Source organism: Momordica charantia (assembly GCF_013281855.1).
Source record: "Momordica charantia cultivar OHB3-1 chromosome 6 unlocalized genomic scaffold, Mcharantia_2.0 BLBB01000006.1, whole genome shotgun sequence".
In the NCBI taxonomy this organism is placed as follows: Eukaryota; Viridiplantae; Streptophyta; class Magnoliopsida; order Cucurbitales; family Cucurbitaceae; genus Momordica; species Momordica charantia.
This window is the reverse complement of record NW_028275164.1, coordinates 28,465,268-28,484,602: the sequence shown is the minus strand read 5'-3', so window position 1 is coordinate 28,484,602 and position 19,335 is coordinate 28,465,268. Positions and strand designations below refer to the sequence as shown.

The 19,335-nt window shown below is 38.1% G+C and overlaps 1 protein-coding gene and 2 long non-coding RNA genes across 5 annotated transcripts; 2 read left to right on the top strand and 1 right to left on the bottom strand.

The window, feature by feature from the left end:
* Positions 1-400: 400 nt before the first annotated feature.
* On the top strand, positions 401-9,690 carry LOC111026024 (uncharacterized). Of its 2 annotated transcripts, none has more exons than XR_015791607.1 (4): positions 401-505; positions 982-1,059; positions 8,784-8,888; positions 9,321-9,690. It is a non-coding gene; the product is annotated as an uncharacterized LOC111026024 (long non-coding RNA). The 2 variants fall into 2 exon arrangements; XR_015791608.1 differs by having other exon boundaries at positions 9,318-9,690.
* A 4,132-nt stretch (positions 9,691-13,822) lies between these two features.
* Positions 13,823-15,034, bottom strand: LOC148211048 (uncharacterized). The gene is made up of 2 exons (XR_015791606.1): positions 14,717-15,034; positions 13,823-14,043 (listed from the first exon to the last, which is right to left on the bottom strand). It is a non-coding gene; the product is annotated as an uncharacterized LOC148211048 (long non-coding RNA).
* A 67-nt stretch (positions 15,035-15,101) lies between these two features.
* LOC111004502 (LOW PSII ACCUMULATION-like protein) lies at positions 15,102-18,870 on the top strand. 2 transcript variants are annotated; one of them, XR_015791605.1, is made up of 6 exons: positions 15,102-15,463; positions 16,222-16,794; positions 16,876-16,926; positions 17,537-17,703; positions 18,313-18,352; positions 18,495-18,870. XR_015791605.1 is itself a non-coding variant. In XM_022275547.2 (5 exons), the coding sequence occupies exons 1-4, from the start codon at positions 15,219-15,221 to the stop codon at positions 17,676-17,678; spliced, it is 1,011 nt and encodes a 336-aa protein (XP_022131239.2). In that variant the 5' UTR covers positions 15,104-15,218; the 3' UTR covers positions 17,679-17,703; positions 18,495-18,870. The 2 variants fall into 2 exon arrangements, 1 of the variants encoding a protein (XP_022131239.2); XM_022275547.2 differs by lacking the exon at positions 18,313-18,352 and having other exon boundaries at positions 15,104-15,463.
* Positions 18,871-19,335: the final 465 nt, after the last annotated feature.

Genomic DNA, 19,335 nt, shown 5'->3' with positions numbered 1-19,335 from the left:
ATTATATTTATAAAAAAAATATATATATAATATTTTTTTTGACGAAATATATATATATATATATATATAATTTAATTGAATACTACAGCCATGTGCAACTGGACCACCCTTGATAAACTTGGCCGTTATAATTTGAATTGGGCCTAATAGGCCTTGGAGATGATTGGGCTTGGGCATTAGAACGCTTTAACAATCATTTGGGCCTTCAGGACCTAGTGGTTTCGTGTGGTCCCTAAAAAAATTGCCATCCATTTTCCAACCCTCGGCCCCCAATTTCATTTAGCAGAAGCCAGCCCACTAGTTTTCTACGAAAATATTTGTACGAGGGGTATTTGTGTAAAATGAAATTGGGCTTCTCTATATAAATAAGGATGGGAACTTGAATGCGAACTGAGAGAGACAAATTTTGCGCGCCAAAGTTAGCGTTTCTGATTGCTCCGGCGAGAAGTATGATGTATTAGGGTTCGAAATTTTTGGTGGCCCACGATGCTGTAGGCAATTGCAGGTATGTTTCGGTGATTTGCCTTTCAGAAAACGATATTGTTTCTTTGATCAATCATTGATTGTTAGGTCTCATAAATCCTCATTACTTGACGATTTTGATTAGTCGAGGAGGAAACCGAATCGTTTATTAAACTAATGACTGTCATTGCTCAGTTCCATAAATCCTAATTACTTTACGATTTTGATTACTCGAGAAGAGGAAATCAAATCGTTTATTACTGATGATCGAGATCGCTTAGACTCATAATCCAAAGTATCAGATGTTTGTTTTGTTCGTCGATTAGATTAGATGAGGTGTTTAGTCGATAGATTTGATTCATATATTGATTTATCTCTTATTTTATGCACGGTCCGATGATAAACAGAACATCTCTCAATACGTTATATTTCAGATTTGTACGAGTTGCTGCAGTCCTTGTAATTTATAAGTTCAAATTAAACTCCTTCCACGGAGGTCTTCCTTTCCTTTGTTTGCAGAGTTTTGAAGACGATTACGTGTTGGCAGTGGTTTCTGTTGAAGCGTGAATTAAGTAGCTACCTAAACAATCTTTATCGGTATGTGTATAGATGATTTTTCTACTGTTACACTTTTATAACATTTTATTAAGTTCAATTTGTGAGTCAATTTGTACTTCCTAATTGCTTTTATTTTTATGTATTATAATTGTCGTGATATTTTTGGATTTAATGTATTTTGTGTCTTGTGAAAGATTTTACTGATTCATAAAGTAATATGCATTCAAGAACGGAGTTGCTTCCACCTAAAACATTATGATCTGATATGGATTTTGTTCATTTACATGCTATGCAGTTAGGACAACTCTGGTTATAATATTGTCTAAAATATCTTATACAAAATAATTTTGATAAAACAAGTTTGTCTTCATGCATGCTATTTTTCTTATTAACTTGGTCAAAATTTTTCTTAGTAGTCTTCGTTTCTTGTAGGCTCAACTTATTCTTTGATACTTTCCATCACTAGTAGAATTAATGTTAGTTGTTACTGTATTTCGATGTACTCTCTTTAGTTTATACGTTATGATATTTTTGGAATAATAGGTTTTGTTGAAGATACCATCCCGAGTAAATAAAAGACCAGTAAAATTAAGGATAGAAATGAATAGAAAATAGTTATTAGCCTTCTTTGATTATTACTCTTATTCTCCCTGTCCGCTCTTTACTGTAAGGCTTCTATAAAGAGTTTGTGCTGGTGGACTTGCTTAGCTTTTTCTGAAAGGAAACAAGGAAATTTTCATTAGATGAATGGTTTGAGCCCTAGTGATGTGTGAGTATGAAGAATGAAAGTTGTAGGGAAGACTTAAGAACTATAATAACCTTAACTTCGTCCTTTATTTGGTCTTTTCCATCAAAATTCCTAGAAAAAGCATCACAGTGTTTAAGTACCTTCTTTTTATCATTGAAGAGTTGGAAAATGTTAGGGGACAAATCTTTGCGGGAATTGGTTACAGTAGAATTTTCATACCAAAAACTCATTCTTTCCCCATTTTTCTTTTTTACTTCAACATGTGGGTACGGGGATTTGAACCTTTAATTTAGCTGAGGATATATACGTTAATTAGTTGGCTTAGATTGGCACTCTTTCCTTATCCTTAACATTGGAGGAGGATCCATTCATCTTTTTCTTGTAGATAGAAACTTACAAGTCATTTTAAATACAAAATAAAGTTAGTACTATATGATTTATACTTGTATCCCATTTTAACGGGTTAAATATATATTTTGGTCTAGTCCAAAATAGTTTTATTATAGAGAATAGTCCACTTTTATGTTTCCTCAAATGAAGACCCTTTGTTACCTAAGTCTGCTCATGTAATGTAGACTGTTTAGATTAATGCTCAATTGAATTTTGTATGTACTGTATACTATGTTTGAGAGTGTATGGAGTAATGTTAGGTAAAAATAACATTATCTAAGATATAGAAAAATTCATAGATTATAGATAGGTATTTTTTTTCCGAATGTTAATAATTATAATTATGAACTCTTTTAGCATGAACATCACAAGCCAACTTGAACGTAACTCAATTATATATTTTCGACTGAAAATGTTGGAGGTTCGAATTCTCACGTCTCTATGTTTAATTAAAAATTATGTACAACCTTATAGGCAATAACATTAGGTAAGAAACGAAAAGTTAACCTTACAATGTTATCATAGATTAGTAAGAAGCACGAGTCAATTTTGTTGGGATATGACACATTGTAGTGGGGTGTGTTTATTTGGTTTAGGTTTGAGGGATATTTTTGACCCAGTTGGATTCCTTGACCCTAAACTTAAATGATGCAACTAAACAACCTAGGTCAATTCAATTGTTGGAGGCGAATCCTGGCCTGCCACGTGTCACGATCGAAAAGGTGGGTTGGTTAAACACGCGGGTGAAGTGAAGAAAGCGGCTCCAAAATACTCAGGTCGGCAGTCAGGGTAGGACCCATAGTGCCGAGCTGAGCTGATACAGAGTCCGTAACAGTGTCCCTTTCGTGCCCGACAACACGCCGCGATTTTAGGGTGTGTCAGAATCCCTGTCGGGCCCAATTTCTATAAATAGAAACCCTTGCCTTAAATGCAAGGTACGCAATCCTAAGTAAACTCAGCAAGTTAGCTCGGACTAGAACTAATTTGCTCGTCGGAGTGCTAACTTTGTGTTGCAGGTCTCAAGAACTGTTCAAGGAAGGTGCCGACCATTGGCCATAGCTTCTCCTGAGTATATCGATCCGAATCGTGTCCGAGCTCAATCAATTTCGGGCTCAAACATTTGGCGCCGTCTGTGGGGACGACATATTTAGAAGTCAGCCTCACCTTTTGCAATCTGAGCCAATGGCCCAAACCCGCTCCCAGCAGTCACGATCTCAACTTTCGCCCATCCGCTCTCCGATGAGGGACGCGGTCACTTCCCGAGCCCATCCACGACTCACGTATTCTCAGGTGGCAGGAACTCTCGTCGTCAAACAACGACCCCACGCAGGGGCGGTCAAGGAGAATGGAGGTCGACCTGCCACATCCGATCCAGTAGCAGTCCGGGATTTCCACCTCGCCTCAGATCAGTTCCCGCCACTGCAACCTCAGAGAAACAGGTTGCCACCCCGCGCACCTCGCCTCCGCGGTTGGGGAAACACAGGCGCACGTTCCGGGGCAAGTGCTGATGCGGGCGTAGACCCCGTCATGGTAGCCGACGTGATCGCCGAGCTCAAAGAAGTCAAAGTAAGGCTTGAGGCGGTCGAGAGAGGCAGTGAATTTTCCGGCTCTTCCGTCTCCAGAGACCCCATTCGAGGAAAGGGACCGATGCATCCTACCCAAAGAACGGAGTATCAGTTCCGACCCGCAGGGAGGCCCGAGCTGGAGCACCCTTGCGAAAGCCACAACGAGTGACGACAGGCGGTGCTCTGGAAGCACAGATTCACGACCACCCTCGGCAGGACGATCGGGTCGAGGGCCGGCGCCCGAGGATCCGACCAATTCGGACCCCCTTGGCATCTTTCGATAATTCCAACGCCCATCAGGGCCGAGGTGCCGAGACGCCAAGACGACGAGCAGTGGCTCCCGAAGATCGGGAGTATTTGGTTGACGATGAGGAGGAAAGCCCAGTGGTCGACGTTCAAGAAAGGTCCTCCCACGCTGACCATTCGTTCCGGTCTGAAGTGGACCTCCTCCGGGATCAGTTTCAGAGGGAGATAGAAGATCTCAAGCGACAGTGCAGGCCTGTGGATCTGCATCGCGTGGCCAAGCAAGAGGAATCGCCTTTCTCCCAAGCGATCCTGGATGCACCTATCCCACCGAGGTTCAAGGCTCCAGTCATGAATTCTTACGACAGATCTGGAGATCCGATCTCCTATGTAGAGGTGTTCAAGGGGAAGATGGATTTCCTGGCCGCAAGCGACGCTATGAAGTGCCGAGCATTTCAAATAGCCTTGGAAGGCTCGGCAAGATTGTGGTACCGACAGTTGAAGCCCCGGCCCATCGACAGTTACCAACAGCTGAGGAGGTTGTTCATCAACCAGTTCTCAGCTCGGCAGTTGTTGAAATTGCCACCCTCTCACCTCGAAATAGTAAAGCAACGGGACAGCAAGTCCCTGACAGAGTACATCGCTCGATTCATGGACGAGCATGTCAAAGTGGTAAGTTGCACCGATGACATTGCCATGATGTACTTCACCACGGGCTTGAACGACAAGAACCTAACGATAGAGTTCGGAAGCGGACCACCGGCCTTCCTGAACGAGATGCTCGTTAGAGCTCGCCAGTACATCGACGGCTTGGAGTTGTGGAAAGCCAATGGAGCACGGCGGAGCGACCGTGGTAAAGATCGGAACCAAAAGTCCCCTCCTCCCAAGAAGCAGCGCAGCGACGGCTGGAGCTCGTCTCGACGGGCCGACGACAGTAAGAGTAGAGGCCATCAGGATGAGAAAACCCCTTCAGACCGTCGGGGGCCAAAATTCGACAAGTTAACTTCGTTGAATGCCTCAATCGCGGAGATCTACGCGGCAGTCGAAGACACCGACCTGGAAGCACTCTTCGCGGCCCCAGAAAAGCTTCGCCGACCTCCAGGGAAACGAGACAAGCGGCTTTACTGCCGATTCCACAAGGATCACGGCCACGACACTTCACGCTGTTTCCACTTGAAGGAGCAGGTTGAAGATCTGATTCGGAGGGGCTATCTGAAAAAATACGTCGGCAGGCGTGAAAGAGCGAAGTCAGGGGGGTCGGCTCAGGAGGCCAAGCAAGAGAACCCGCCCCCGCCAAGACGGAAGGAAGATCGACCCGCCGTGATAAATACCATCCATGGGGGCCTAAGTGGGGGACAGTTGGGGCAGAAGAGAAAAGTTCTGGCTCGGGAAGCAGCACACGAGGTCTGTACCTCGTACCCCAAAGAGCCTTCGATGCCGATCTTATTCGACGACCAAGACGGCGAAGGAGTGCACATGCCCCATAATGACGCCCTAGTAATCGCCCCACTCATAGATCACGTGAAGGTGGGAAAAGTTCTTGTCGACGGTGGAGCGTCGGCCAACATCTTATCGTTCTCGACCTATACGGCCTTAGGGTGGGAGAAGAAGCACTTGAAGCTCAGCCCGACGCCCTTGGTCGGTTTCGCAGGGGAGTCGGTCAGCGCAGAAGGATGTGTCTCGCTCCCTGTTACCATTGGCGAGGGAGATCAACAAGTAACTGAAGTTGCATAATTTGTCATGATAGATCGGAGCTCTGCGTACAACGCCATAATTGGTCGGCCCTTGATTCATGATCTCAGGGCAGTTCCATCCACTTACCACCAAGTTTTGAAGTATCCCACCTCGGCCGGAATTGCAATAGTCCGGGGTGAGCAAAAAATGTCTAGAGAATGTTACGCAGCCGCGATGAAGGGAACAACCACTTGTGCAACGGTCACGGGCGCGGCAGGGCCGTGTGCCGACGAAACAGAGCCGAGCCGTGGTACCCCAGCTGAAGAACTAGAACGCGTCCCCCTGCTGGGGCCGGAAAAGCAGGTCAGCATCGGCAGCAGACTGGGGGCCGAAGTGAAAGAGGAGCTCGTCGGTTTTCTGAAGGCAAATGCTGATGTGTTCGCATGGTCTCACGACGACATGTCTGGCATAGACGCAAGTATAATGGTGCATAGACTTAATGTAGATCCTAGCTATAGGCCTGTAAGGCAAAAGCGTCGGCCTGTCGACGCCGAGCGAAGCAATGTAATTTGTAAGGAAGTCGAGCAATTGCTACGAGCTGAATTCATAAGAGAAGTTCATTACCCCGCGTGGCTATCTAACGTAGTTTTAGTTAAAAAGTCCAACGGCAAGTGGCGCGTCTGTATTGACTTTACGAGCCTCAATAAGGCGTGTCCGAAAGACAGTTTTCCCCTGCCTCGAATAGACCAGCTCGTCAACGCAACGGCAGGGCATGAGCTCCTCTCCTTCATGGATGCGTACTCTGGGTACAATCAGATTCGAATGCATGTGCCCGACCAAGAGCATACCGCCTTTGTTACCGACCAAGGACTGTATTGGTACAATGTCATGCCTTTCGGCCTGAAGAATGCCGGGGCGACCTACCAGCGGATGGTCAACATGATGTTCGCCAAGCAGATCGGACGCAACATGGAGGTTTATGTAGACGACATGTTAGTGAAAAGCAAGCAGATGAGCTCCCATTTGGCCGATCTAACAGAGGCCTTCGGCGTGCTTCGAAAGTATCAGATGAAGCTCAACCCGTACTACGTTCCGCCGAGCTGAGAGGTAGTACCGGCCCTCTCCCTCGTTGGAAGCTTTGACGGTATGGGTCGTTAGGAGCTGGTCCACCGTAAGCCTGTCCTCATCCTCGTCTCGGAGGACCCACCACAGGACGTAGGCTCCGAGCACAGTAGACCATCCGTTAGGGGAGAGTTGAGCTGGGGCAAGGTTAACTGCGCTAAGGAACCTTTGTATAAAAGGATGGAGTGGAAGTCTAACCCCCCTATGGAACATCTGGGGGTAAAAACTGACGAAGCCCTAAAGAGGGTCGTCGAGGTGTTCCCCGATGTTAGGCACCCTAAGCTCTACAGAGTTGGGGATTGAGTAAGTTTTGCGGAGCTCGGCCAACCTACCTACCGAGTAGGATGAAAGAGGGAGTTCAGCTACAGGACCGAGGTCAGGGTTTCCCGAAGTTGAGGCTATGTTGGGGTTCGTCGAGCTATCCTCGACGTAAGGGTTCCTTGAGGTAGGAGCTAAGGTCGGATCTCCTAAAACGCCGTTTGACCTAGAGGAACTAGACGACTCAGACGACGAGTCCTTAGACGAGCTACTCATCGCCAGACCTGACTGAGAGGACTTGAAAGAACTATCTAAAGAAAGAGGGAGAGAGTACCTGACTTGGTAACGGCCGAGGTACACGAAAACTCAGAAGTGAGAAATAAAAAGTGAAAAGTGAAAAACTTTCGCCTTTTATAGGACAGGACGGAGGCATGAGGGCCGTTCGATCAGGGAGGGATCAACGGACAAGAACTACCCACGCCAGGTTGTCCCCACGACGACGTTTGGGTTCCTGAAGCAGAAGCTAAGGCTGACGACATCCATGACGTCACACATGCACACGTGGATTCGACTCGTCTCCAGTTAGCTCGGAGGACTTTGCCGAGCCGACCTCCACCCCGCCGAAGTGGGGGCCAATGTTGGAGGCGAATCCTGGCCTGCCACGTGTCACGATCGAAAAGGTGGGTTGGTTAAACACGCGGGTGGAGTGAAGAAAGCGGCTCCAAAATACTCAGGTCGGCAGTCAGGGTAGGACCCATAGTGCCGAGCTGAGCTGATACAGAGTCCGTAACAGTGTCCCTTCCATGCCCGACAACACGCCGCGATTTTAGGGTGTGTCAGAATCCCTGTCGGACCCAGTTTCTATAAATAGAAACTCTTGCCTTAAATGTAAGGTACGCAATCCTAAGTAAACTCGGCAAGTTAGCTCGGACTAGAACTAACTTGCTCGTCGGAGTGCTAACTTTATGTTGCAGGTCTCAAGAACTGTTCAAGGAAGGTGCCGACCATTGGTCATAGCTCGTCCTGAGTATACCGATCCGAATCGTGTCCGAGCTCAATCAATTTCGACCTCAAACATCAACCATGAAATATTTTGATGGAGGGGTTCTAGTTATTAGGTCATTTGATCAGAATTTTGTTTAAAAAATAGTGAGAATGCTTGTCCTTTAACCATCATTTACTTATTTTTAAACACTGAATTAAGTTTAGGGTGAATTAGTTTAGTTTAAGCACTTTAAATATATCTCTTATTTTGTACTATATTTAGAGTGAATTTGTTTAGTTCAAGTTTAAGCACTTTTAAACCTATCATTCTCATTTTATACTATATTTTAGGGTGAATTATTTTAGTTTAAGCACTTTTTAATCTCTCTCATTTTCTACCTTAATTAGAGTGAATTAGTTTTAGTTTAAGAGACCTATATACTTGTTACATTTCTGTAAAGTATTTTTAATTGCAAATTTGTTTAGTTGCACTATATCTAATAATGATAGTGATCTAATCATAATTTTTTTTTTCACTCCATATTTTAAATGATTTTCAATCCATCACTTTTAATAAAAAGTATTTTCGATTCATTTGATTTTTAATAAGTGCATGATCCTACTCTGAGATTTTGATGACTAGGAGTATATAATGATAAAAGTTTGAAATATGTAGTTATTAGAGTGCTCATTGATTAAGCTTTACACCCATTTATCAACGGTTAAATTTGTACGCATAAGCATGGAATCGAGGTAATGAGATACTTATAATGTGGCAGTGTTTTGCATAAGCATGTCAACGGTTTCAAAACATGTAGCAGTGGTTTGCTTCTATCAGCTCTTCCGTTTCAGATCCACAAAGTCGAAAGAAAATACAAAAGAAGGTAACAATCTCTAAGATAATGAGATACTTATAATGTTCCAATTTTTTTCCCTGTTTTTTGGTTTTCAGTTTTTGAAAAACATAACTGTTTTATAATTACTTCTATTTTTTGTTTTTCATTTTTAGAATGTTCTCAAAATTGTAGTAGAAATTCTAAAAAACTAACCAAACCAAGTTTTTTGTTTTTTTTTTTCTAAAATATGAATAAAAATATTATCATATCATTACTTACTTACAAAATGCATAATAAATATTAGAAATAAATATGACATAATAAATTTTAAATATTAATTTTTATCTAAAACTTTTACTTTTTAAATTTTAAATTTTAGAAAAAAAAAACAAGAATGATTATGATTTCTCTTAAAAAACAAGAAATAGTCATTAAATGTTTTTTTTTTCTAATTTTTGTCATTAAATGTTCCAATAGCAGTTAAACATGCTCGGGAGATAGCTAGGCAAGTTTGTGTGATAGGAGAGGAAGTATAGTAGTTGCCTCTGGGTGTGTCTACCGAAACACTCAAGTTAGAATGAGATAACGATGAGAGCGAACCTACTGCAGTTGACAGTCGACAGTCGAGGTCTGTGTGATCAATTTACCACTCTGCTGGCTACCATTCCTGGAGTACGAGGTGCGAACGATTTGTCTTCTTATTTACTAACGCCTGATACTTGAGGTTTTCCCATAGATGATGGCGCAGAGGAGATAATTCACATAGTGAGAGAGTTCCAACAAAGAAACAGAACCCACGATTGATATCTATGAAAATCATTGCAGGGCTATAGTTCCATGGGTAGCCCCACTGCAAGAGATGGTAACGATTACTCTTTGAAGGTAATAAAATTCGGATATTACCTTTTTATGTCAATTTAGTATAATTTTCGAAAACATAATTACTCTTTTTCAAAATCTATTTTTGAAGGTATAGGTAAATTTAAAAAATAAAAGTATTTAACAAACATATTACAGTTTTTCAAAATTAGACATAAAATGTTTACCTGTAATTTCTATTTACTAAAATGTTTACCAGTCATCACCCTTTTATCTCTCTCTCTTGAAAATTTTATGTATCTTTAATTTTTCTTTCTTTTCAAACACATCTCTCTCATTTTTCTGTCTTGTAAGTTTCATTTCTCTTTTTTAACTATACGAACATATTTCTGGCTATTCTCTCCTTAAAAATTTAATATTTATCTCAAACTTCTCTCTAATATATTTTATCCAAACTTTTTCCTTCTCTCAATTATTTTTATCCTAACAAATCTATGTATATCTTTTGTCTATCTGAAATTTCTCTAAACTTTTCACTATAACTTTTCTCTCTCTTTCTTTATAATTTGCTCTAAAATTTCTCTAAATTTGTACCATAACTTTTATATATCCAAATTTTCTCTAAATTTCTCTAAAGGTTCTCCATGTTTTCTCTCTAACTTTCCTCTCTAAAATAAAACTTGAAAAAAAAAATCAAACTAATTGCCTTACCAAACTTAAATAATTTATGCTTTCTTGAAAACAAAAATCATACACGCATGGTAATAGTTTTTAGTTTTCTAAGATAGAAAAGAGAGAAATTAAAAATATATGTTGGAGAAAAATGTTTTAGTTACAACCGTGCTGATAGAAATTTAAGAGAGACTTTTGGCGAGAGAGTATTTTAGAGAAATTAAAGAGAGATAAAGCAAACAAGATATTATCAAACTACACCTAAAATTTGTTCTCTTCATCTTTCCTCACCCACTTAAACCTTTTTTTTTTCTTTTTTTTGAGAATTCTGTTTTAGTATAACATATGAAAGTTTAACTTCCAATTTCAAGAAAAGAGTAACAGTCAATTAGGCCACATTTACTTATTCGCAATCGTAATGAAAATCAATCGTAATAAAATCAATAGAAATTGTAATGTTATTTCATTGATGTTTATTAAAAAAATTTTGGAATTGTAATCAGAATTTTTTTTATGTTGTTTATTAAAACTGTCTGGAATCGGAATAATTAGATATATAACAATTATTAATATATCCATTTCTCCTTTTTAACCAATTACAAATATATTATTGTGCTAATCCTTTTTAAATTACAATAATAATAAAATTTGATTTAATTTATTAATATATTATTGATAGTAAATATTTTTTATTTAACAATTTATCTAATATTAATACATGATGAATAATTAAAATAAAATTAATATTTGTTATTAGAACAACCAAACTTTAATATGACATATTATTAAGTTTTATTATCCTAATATTTAAGATGTTAAGGAAAGATTTTTAAACTCTAATAGCTTAACTTTTAAGATGTTACTTAAAAGATTTTTAAACTTGAAAAATCGTAATAGGATTTTATACTTATAATTTTGTCTTATAGAACCTTGACCTTTTAATATTGTATTTATTAGGTTCATGAATTTTTTAAAATATTTACAATTTAGCTCATATTAGATATTTTAAAGTTTAAGAGCTTATTAAATATAAATTTGAAAGGGTTTTGCTTTCAGATAGGAAAAAGGAAAAACCAAGAAAAACTATTTTTCAATCAAACACAAGGACCAATCTCCATTATACCAGGGAGAGATGAAAGAGCTATTTATCTTAAATATATTATAATATTTTGTCAACATGTTTTGATTTTCATATCCTGTATCTGTTATCAAAACATTTTGCTAGATGATCGGTTACAGAAATACTTTTGTATCAGTTGAGTTGCTTATAATTTACTGTCTCAATTGTCAAGCATAAGAACAATTTTTTTCCTCATGCATTCAACTTAAAGATATTTTATTTGTACTTACATGTTAATTACATTTCATTAATTCAGTGACATGTATGTTGTTAAGCTGTTAGCTATGTCACTAAGAGTTCATTTTTTTTTAATTTTAATAGAAGTATTTTTTGAATTACTAAAACAGAAGAAGAAATATATATTAAAGCCAAAAAGAGTTAAAAAGTTAGAATATGGTGTCTTAAAAAGTTATTTTTAACTCAATTTTCCATTTTTCTAAAAAAAATCATTTTGGATAACAACATTACAAACAATAATATATTTATCACGTACTTTCTATTTTTTTCAACCAAAAAAAAGAGAGTAATAAACAACAAATAGCACCACAAACATACTGTTTCTTTTTTTTTTTTTTACTAAAAAACGATTAAACAAACGAATGTATATACACACATGTACATGCAAGCTAACAGCCCAGTCCCTGCCACGAAATTTCTCCCACCGATGTGAACTCCCTAAAATCTATAGGTCAAATGGACCTGGATAAGTAGAATGCATGATAGTAATCGAAGCTAAAGATAGCAAGTTTGAATATTTTGTTTTAAAAAGTTATTTTACAAAACCTTGAGACAAAAATGGAAGATTCCATTGTGAAAAAACAACTTTTTTTCTAAATAATTAGTCATTCTAAACTCCAATTTTAATATTTCAAAACAAATTAACATTTTTAAAACAAATTCATATTTTCGATAACAAGAAACAAAAATACAGTTATCAGCTATCACTTACATTTTATTTCCTTTTCAGCAAAAAGAAATAATAATATATAATATTAATATAAAACTTAGCAATAGAAATTTACGGATCACTGAGTAAATGAAATCCACATCTATGTAATGACTCGATTCCTTTTCTTTTCGGAGCTGCAAAGGTAGGCTTTGGAAAATTAGGGAAAGAGAATTAGATTCTTAATAGGAAAATCTTGAGAATTGCAAAAGAGTGTTGAAAGTTCCATTCTTAGAGAAAGTCGAGGATGACGGCGGAGATGGAGAGTTTTTGTGAATTAAAAAAATTCAATCAGATCGTCAGGTTTGGAAGACCAGAGAAAAACTCGAGTCTGAAGAGAACAAACGGAATCAATGTATCAACGTCGTAAAATTTGAAGAGATAGTATCTGACATTGATATTTTGAAGGAAATTCTGGACATTATTAGGAGGCAGAGGCATGTAGCTTGGAAAATTCTAATTAGGGAAGAAATTTTCTGCGCTGTTCTTATTGAGGCAGAAAAAGAAGTCTACGGGTACAAAAAATGGCACGGTTACTGGCATGGAGAAGTATTTGATTTAGAAACTAAATTTGCTTTCAGAAGACATTGGAGTAGAAGAAAATTTGATTATCAAGGCAAATTACGAGATAATGGATTGATTATAATAGTGATAAGAAACCTATGGTCTCGGAATGTGGGTTTGATCATTGTTGAAAGTAGAACAACTTTTGTAGAGGTAAAGATATTAAGTACGCTATCACTCCATTGAATTATAACCTAGAGAAAACTATGAAGCATTCGATCAAAATATGATCATCGTGGGAAAATTGAAATCCAGCTTAGAAACTATGGTCAGTGATCGAGAAAAAGTTCGTTAAATTTCTCCTGTCAAATAAAATGTACTAATAGGAACCTCTCCTACTTAGACCTTCATAATGCGCAGCTAACCAAGTCAGATCCCAATTGGTAGCACCCAAAACTTCTGGTGCTCCAACATATTTTTATGATTTGGAGCTGATGGCTGAAATTGGGAACAATAGTATTGAGGTACCGACCTTATAGGCTTCTTCTTTGGTAACGTTTCATTTGATCTTCATGAGCAAAAATGCCGCAACTGTTAACAAACCAAATAGCTTAAACAAAGTCTACTTCCTCAAGAGCAACTCCACAAAGAAATACTTGGATAAAAATTTGTTGTTTCAAGGAAATAAATGTAATTCATGTTTACTACAGAAGCTTCTCTGTGAGAAAAGGAATCACTTCAATTATAGGGCTTTTCATCAGCAGGTGCCAAAATCTGAGAAAAGCCAAAAGTGAAGTTCTATATTCTCAATTTTACTAATCTCAGATCTCTTTTCCAAATACAGAAAGATATCGCAATACTGAAAATAATGACTTAAAATTTTGAAAAAAAAAAGATATTAATAAGAAAGATTACATGTAATTTAGGAATTTTTTTTTAATTTAGAGAATATTATGTACAATCTGTAAATGAACAAAATCCAAATTCAGTTAACACAATGAATACCAATAAATACTGTTCCTAACTATTCAACAGAAACCACCGCTGACACAGAACCGTCGTCAAATTCTGAAAACAAGGAATTGAAGACCTGTAGTCTCATCGTGGAAGAAGTTTAATTTGAAATCGTGGTAACACAATGACTACAGATAAAAGTATCGAGAGAGATTAATCAAATCGAGATATAACAAAACAAGACACAAGTCGGCAATGGATGAATCAAATCAAATCGATCAACTAAAAGCTTAAACACCTAATCTAATTAGATCGACGAATGAAAAGCATTTTAGCCTAATCGATACTGAGCAATCGCGATTATTAACTTAAGAACTATTTGATTTCCTCGTCGACTAATCAAAACCGTACGGCGTACAGTAATTAGGAAATATGAAATTTAGCAATCGCGATCGTTGTTCAAGAAGCTACTTGATTTCCTTGTCGACTAATAAAATCGTACAGTAATTAGGAAATGTAAGACCTAGCAATCAATCGCAATACCTCATTCAGAAACTATTTGATTTCCTCGTCGACTAATCTAAACCGTACAGTAATAAGGAATATGAAACCTAGCAATCGCGATGGTTGTTTAAGAAAATATTCGATTTCCTCGTCGACTAATCAAAATCGTACAGTAATTAAGAATCATAGACCAAGCAATCAAGATTACTGATTAAAGAATAAAGGAATTACGAGGCCTGGCAATCACGATTACTGATCAAACTAGAAATTGTTTGGTTTTCTGAAAAGTAAATCACCAATAACCAATCACCAGCTCATACAATGAATCGATAAAAGATCATTCATAATCCATCATACCTGTCTTCTTCCGATTCCGCGATTCTTGATTTCGAACCATAATCTCATCGCACTTCTGGTCAGAGCAATCTCAAAAACCAAAAACTATCGGAAGCATATTTTGTAGCGTTCAACTCGTTTCCAAGTTCCCGCTCTTGCATTTATATAGAGTACTAGCGGAAGCGGTTGCAGGAGAAAATGGTAAAAAGGGGTTTTCCGTTTTGTATGGACGACACAACGACGCTGTAGACTATGGTTATTAAGACCTAGCCCAATATTGTAAGAGGTTTTATGGGCCTTAAGCCCAATATTGTAAGAGGCATTATGGGCCTCGAGCCCAGTACTCCTCTTTTTCATTTCTTCCTTGCGCCCACAGGCCCTTCAAGCTTCGCCGTCTGAGAGTTCTATGGTGCGGCAAATTCTGGGTATCGTGGCGCCATCGAGACCATCCCCGAAATTTGCTTCCATTGGCAAACTGAGAAACTACCTTAAATGTCAAGTGTAGTTTCTGGAGTGGACAATCATGGTAGTTTCCATGGCGAACATTTCCTCCTTCAACAATACTGGTCCACCTCCACATTCTCCTCGCACTCGCAGCCACAACGCTCACAATTTCAAATTCTATCGCCTTATCTGCTGCCGCGTCCATTGGAAGACGGTCTTCTTCTCTTCTGGCCCTAGTCTGGCTGAATCGCTTCGTCCTCTGCAGCCCATGAGACGGAATTTAGCCAACTTCACTTGCTCCGCTGCTGAAAAACCGGAAATCAGGTTGTTCTCTCTATAGTGTTTGATGGAATATCAATGGCTGATGATTTTAGTTTAGTTTTTCCTTTACGACGAATATTCCATTGAAATTACTTCGTTTGGAATTCGGGACTAGTTAACCTTTTCATTGCTCGTTTCGATGAAGAATATGCTATGAATTCTATGTTACACTGGAAATTTAGCTCATTTGCGAGGAAAGAACTCTAATGCATTGCAACTAATTGTGTCTGCATTTGATTTTACTAGTTTTATGTTCCTTTTCTTTGTAAATTCGAGTGGCTGCATTCGCGGACGACCTACCAACAAAAATTTGAGGAAACTACGAGCTTTCATCATCAAGACTGGCTTCTTGTTTGAGCGTTTCCCTCTGTTACACTAACTGTTTTGTTCTTGGTTTCTGTTTTAAAAAATTAATTTGATAAACACTACTTCCACTCCCACCCATATGTTTCTTTGATTTAAAAACATTTTCAAAATCTAAGCTGCATTTTGAAATTCATATTTTTATTTTTAAAATTTGACTAAGAAATTAGATGTATTTTTAAGAAATGCAACAAGACAACTAAAAGTGAAATAATTATCAGGGCGGTGTTAGTTGGTTGTCATTTTGATCATTAATGCTTTTAATTTACAAACGAAAGACCAAGAGGAAGCTGGTGTAGTCTGATTGGTTTTCTTCTATCTTAATGTTTTTTTTTTCAGTCTACCTGTTATTCAACCTGAAATGAGGCTTTGTGTGACCATATCTGTTTTTTTCTTAGTTCCACGGCCAAGATAAGAAGTGAAGTTCTCTCTCCTTTTCGATCCGTTCGGATGTTCTTTTATCTCACTTTCATTGCCAGTGGTACATTGGGAGGACTGATTGCAACCACTCAATTGCTAGCTGCATTGGCAAATTCATCAAGAGCTGAACAAGTCCCTGATATTCTAAAAGGACTTGGAATAGACTTCGGAGCCGTAGCTCTTTTTGCATTTCTTTACTTCAGAGAGAACAATGCGAAAAATGCTCAGTTGGCAAGACTTTCAAGAGAAGAAAGTCTTTCGAATCTGAAGCTTCGAGTGGACCAAAGCAAAGTTATTCCTCTCAACTCTCTGCGTGGGATTGCTCGTCTGGTAATTTGTGCTGGCCCTGAATCCTTTATCATGGAAGCTTTTAGATCAAGTGAACCTTTCACTGAACAACTTCTAGAACGGGGCGTGGTAGTCGTACCCTTTGCCACAGATGTCAGTTCCCTGAATTTTGAGTTTGATGAACGTGAAGATTTGAAGGATGTAACCACCAAAAGAAAAAGACTCTGGCGGTTGACTCCAGTTTACATGCCCGAGTGGTCGGCGTAAGTAATTATAATTTACCATCCATTTTCACATTGTTTCCCTCCTCCCCCTTCTCATTTTCCTTTTCCTGTGAACTTTAGGTGGTTAGATGAACAAAAGAAGTTGGCTGGAGTATCCACCGAGTCTCCTGTGTAAGTCGTTCTCCTTGTTAATCTTCAAATAAATTTAAAGTAAAAGGGTGACCTCTACCATATTCTATGGAGCTGCCAATTCGCACAGTCTATCTGGACCGGTTTCTTTTTGGGGTGTCCTTGGCTTGTAACAGGAATTGTATGGGTTTCCGGGATAGAGGAACCCTGTTTTGATAGGCTTGTTTTTCTTGTTATTATGTGAGGTATTTAGATCGAGGGGAATAGTATAATTTTTAGGGGTGGGGATTGGGATCTAGTTAGATTTAATGCCTCTTTTTGCGTTGATTTCTAAGGCTTTTTGTAATTACCAATTAGGTGTCATTCTCTTGAACAGGGGTCATTCTTGTAGGTGGATCCCTTTTGGTGGGCTTGTTTTTTTGTATGCTCCTGGTATATTCTTTCAAATGAAAACTCGGTTTCTTATCATAATAAATAAATAAAATGGTTTCCCTTTTTATACTTAAACTAAAAATCAAATTGTGTTAATAAATTCTTTCTTTAGTTTTTTAATGTAATATATTGTTTCATCAAGAAGAGAACAGAAAATAAACTGGTATTGCAGAATCCATGCCAAAACTAGTGCACCTTATGTTACTATTTGTTCTTTCAGGTATTTATCACTGCGAATGGACGGCCGTGTTCGTGGTAGCGGTGTTGGTTATCCTCCTTGGAATGCTCTTGTTGCACAACTACCACCTGTGAAAGGGCTATGGTCAGGTCTTCTAGATGGAATGGATGGAAGAGTTCTTTGAAGAAAAACACTTGCTCTTCTTCCAAGTTAGTATTCATTTAACATAACCTGTTGCCGTTGCACACTTCTATTGTTCTTTTGAATACATTAGACATGCTTCTTGTGATCGTATATCTGGCATCTAAACAGCACAGATATTTAAATGTGGGTATTTTGTTCGTGTTTGACACTTGGATACTTCTCACTTATTAGGGCACGTATCACTCACTTGTTAGTCCAACAAACGTTTGTCACACATCAGTGGTACAAAGTAAATATAGTTTTGACAGTTGTTACACACATTTGAACGCAATATAAATGGTAAACCAGGATAAAATGATAAATTTTGAGAGCAAAATACACCAAACTCATTTTTTTAAATATATAAATGCATAAGCTTATTGACTTTAAATTTTCTACATGATATATATTAAAAAATATGTATATTTGAATAAATGTGTCATTGTCGTGCCCATATCCTATATTTAAAAGAAAAAATGACGTATCAATATATCTATGTCGTATCGCATCCGTATTTCATATCCGTATCCGTGCGTCTTAGTCTGCTCATTGATTGAGACTGAATTTAAAATCTACTCTATGATTGAGACTGAGCTGGCACCAAACTTTCCATATCTGACTCAAATCTTATCTAGTTTCAAGAAACGAGGGAATCAACTTTCCTTGAGAAATAAGGTAGAAAACGATGTCACTTTCTTTTTTTTGTACAAAACCTTTATGTCAAACTAGACGGCAGAATCATATCGTATAATCCAACTGTTTGCTAAAGTTTCTTGCTCCAAACAGAAATATTGTATTGATTTGTTATTGTTTTCAGCCTTCTGCTTCCTCAAATACCTATACTGGAGCTTCCCAGAGCCTTTACCATGGAGTGGAGCAAAGTTTTGCTATCATCTTTCTGTCATATCCAGCACAGAGTCACTGTAAAAGCTCCAACTCCATTGTCAATGGTGGACTGCCTGAGAAATGGAACTGAATCTCGTGACAGCAGAATACAGGTTTTTTTGTAAAGAGATAAAAAGAAGAGGTTTAGCTTATGTGACATCTGGAATTTTATATTTGATCTAGAATCCAATATCCTTATTTATTAGTTATTATAGCTGCAGTAATTGTATTGTAAATCTATATATTGTTAATTGTTAGATGAATGTATATTCAAGTGCCTCAATAAATGGAAATCAAGTAATTATACATTTTCATTCAAATAATACTTTCTAGGCTGCTGTGATAAACATGTGTATACTTCAACTGGTTAGGCATATTTTCTTTACCGAAGTTTAAATTCTGTCTTGTTGAACTTTATTGTGATCAATATGGTATTAGAAAACTTTTACTTCCTTAGGAGCAAATATGTCAACCTGACATTTTATTTAACTCATGACACAAATCTTCGAAACCCATCCATGGGAATCAAACATTGACTTTCATAACCTCAAATCTCTCTTAAAAATCTCATAGGATCTTTTTAGATGTCTTAAAACTCTTTGGGTACTCATCAATTACTAAAATTTAGTAGATGTCTCTTATTAATCACTATTGTGTTTTTAACCATTAAAAGAGAAAGAATGTATACTAGAAGGAAGAGAGAGAGATTTTTTTCTTATACTAGGAAAAGAAATAGTTGTCTACTTTTTAATAGTAGAAAAATACTTACTCAA